The following is a 2,374-nucleotide window of genomic DNA, read 5'->3' as shown; positions in this document are numbered from 1 at the left end:
ATGTTGTACTTCTGAGATCATTATTGTGGGCCAATGTTGTACTTCTGTTGTCATTATTGTGGGCCGATGTTGTACTTCTGTTCTCATTATTGTGGATCAATGTTGTACTTTTGAGATCATTATTGTGGGCCAATGTTGTACTTCTGAGATCATTATTGTGGACCAATGTTGTACTTCTGAGATCATTATTGTGGGCAAATGTTGTACTTCTGAGATCATTATTGTGGGCCAATGCTGTACTTCTGAGATCATTATTGTGGGCCAATGTTGTTCTTCTGTTGTCATTATTGTGGGCCGATGTTGTACTTCTAAGATCATTATTGTGGGCCAATGTTGTACTTCTGAGATCATTATTGTGGGCAAATGTTGTACTTCTGAGATCATTATTGTGGGCCAATGCTGTACTTCTGAGATCATTATTGTGGGCCAATGTCGTACTTCTGAGATCATTATTGTGGGCCAATGTTGTAGTTCTGTTGTCATTATTGTGGGCCGATGTTGTACTTCTAAGATCATTATTGTGGGCCAATGTTGTACTTCTGAGGTCATTATTGTGGGCCGATGTTGTACTTCTGTTCTCATTATTGTGGGTCAATGTTGTACTTTTGAGATCATTATTGTGGGCCAATGTTGTACTTCTTTTGTCATTATTGTGGGCCGATGTTGTACTTCTGAGATCAATATTGTGGGCCAATGTTGTACTTCTGAGATCATTATTGTGGACCAATGTTGTACTTCTGAGATCATTATTGTGGGCCGATGTTGTGCTTCTCAGATCATTATTGTGGGCCAATGTTGTACTTCTGGGATCATTATTGTGGGCCAATGTTGTACTTCTGAGGTCATTATTGTGGGCCGATGTTGTACTTCTGTTCTCATTATTGTGGATCGATGTTGTACTTTTGAGATCATTATTGTGGGCCAATGTTGTACTTCTTTTGTCATTATTGTGGGCCGATGTTGTACTTCTGTTGTCATTATTGTGGGCCAATGTTGTACTTCCGTTGTCATTATTGTGGGCCGATGTTGTACTTCTAAGATCATTATTGTGGGCCAATGTTGTACTTCTGAGATCATTATCGTGGGCCAATGTTGTACTTCTGAGATCATTATTGTGGACCAATGTTGTACTTCTGAGATCATTATTGTGGGCAAATGTTGTACTTCTGAGATCATTATTGTGGGCCGATGTTGTACTTCTGTTGTCATTATTGTGGGCCAATGTTGTACTTCTGTTGTCATTATTGTGGCCCGATGTTGTACTTCTGAGATCATTATTGTGGGCCAATTTTGTACTTCTGAGATCATTATTGTGGGCCGATGTTGTACTTCTGTTGTCATTATTGTGGGCCAATGTTGTACTTCTGAGATCATTATTGTGGGCCAATGTTGTACCTCTGTTGTCATTATTTTGGGCCAATGTTGTACTTCTGAGATCATTATTGTGGGCCAATGTTGTACTTCTGAGATCATTATTGTGGGCCGATGTTGTACTTCTGAGATCATTATTTTGGGCCAATGTTTTACTTCTGAGATCATTATTGTGGGCCAATGTTGTACTTCTGAGATCATCTAGTGACTTGCTACCTTCCACGATGAAACCCAGCAGAACTACACTGAGTGCTGCACGTCAGTCTCTGTATGGCATTTGTCGAGCCTGGTTATTACGGTAAATAAAACAACAACCAGCATGTGTCACAACAGCAACTGGAAGTCATTAGGCTGATATCAGTGCAGCTCCGTCAGGCTGATATCAGTGCAAATCCGTCAGGCTGATATCAGTGTAGCTCCGTCAGGCTGATATCAGTGTAGCTCCGTCAGGCTGATATCAATGTAGCTCCGTCAGGCTCTAGGTAGAATACCTGAAAAAGTCTGTGTAACAAGTGTTACTCTGGGTAGCTATGTGTTACTCTGTGTAGCTATGTGTTACTCTGTGTAACTATGTGTTTCTCTGAGTAGCTATGTGTTACTCTATGTAATTATGTGTTACTCTGGGTAGCAATGTGTTACTTTGGGTAGCTATGTGTTACTGTGTGTAACTATGTGTTACTTTGGGAAGCTATGTGTTACTCTGGGTAGCTATGTGTTACTCTGTGTAACTATGTGTTACTCTGGGTAGCTATGTGTTACTCTATGTAACTATGTGTTACTCTGTGTAGCTATGTGTTACTCTGGGTAACTATGTGTTACTCTGTGTAACTATGTGTTACTCTGGGAAGCTATGTGTTACTCTGGGTAGCTATGTGTTACTCTGTGTAACTATGTGTTACTCTGTGTAACTATGTGTTACTCTGGGTAGTTATGTGTTACTCTTGGTAGCTATGTGTTACTCTGTGTAACTATGTGTTACTCTGTGTAGCTATGTGTTACTCTG

At 40.3% G+C, this 2,374-nt stretch overlaps 1 protein-coding gene across 1 annotated transcript in view; it reads right to left on the bottom strand.

The window, feature by feature from the left end:
- Window positions 1-9: 9 nt before the first annotated feature.
- Window positions 10-2,374, bottom strand: part of LOC110450966 (GATA zinc finger domain-containing protein 14-like) — a gene marked incomplete at its 3' end in the record, with an annotated part of 3,068 nt that continues 703 nt past the window's right edge. Inside the window, exon 2 of the mRNA XM_021498781.1 lies at window positions 10-1,496. Coding sequence (XP_021354456.1) covers window positions 10-1,496 — 1,487 coding nt within the window. The remainder of the gene's footprint in view (window positions 1,497-2,374) is intronic.

This window comes from Mizuhopecten yessoensis, unplaced genomic scaffold (genome assembly GCF_002113885.1).
Source record: "Mizuhopecten yessoensis strain PY_sf001 unplaced genomic scaffold, ASM211388v2 scaffold5565, whole genome shotgun sequence".
NCBI classification, from domain to species: Eukaryota; Metazoa; Mollusca; class Bivalvia; order Pectinida; family Pectinidae; genus Mizuhopecten; species Mizuhopecten yessoensis.
The sequence above is the reverse complement of the archived record's forward strand: the minus strand, read 5'-3'. Positions and strand labels throughout refer to the sequence as shown.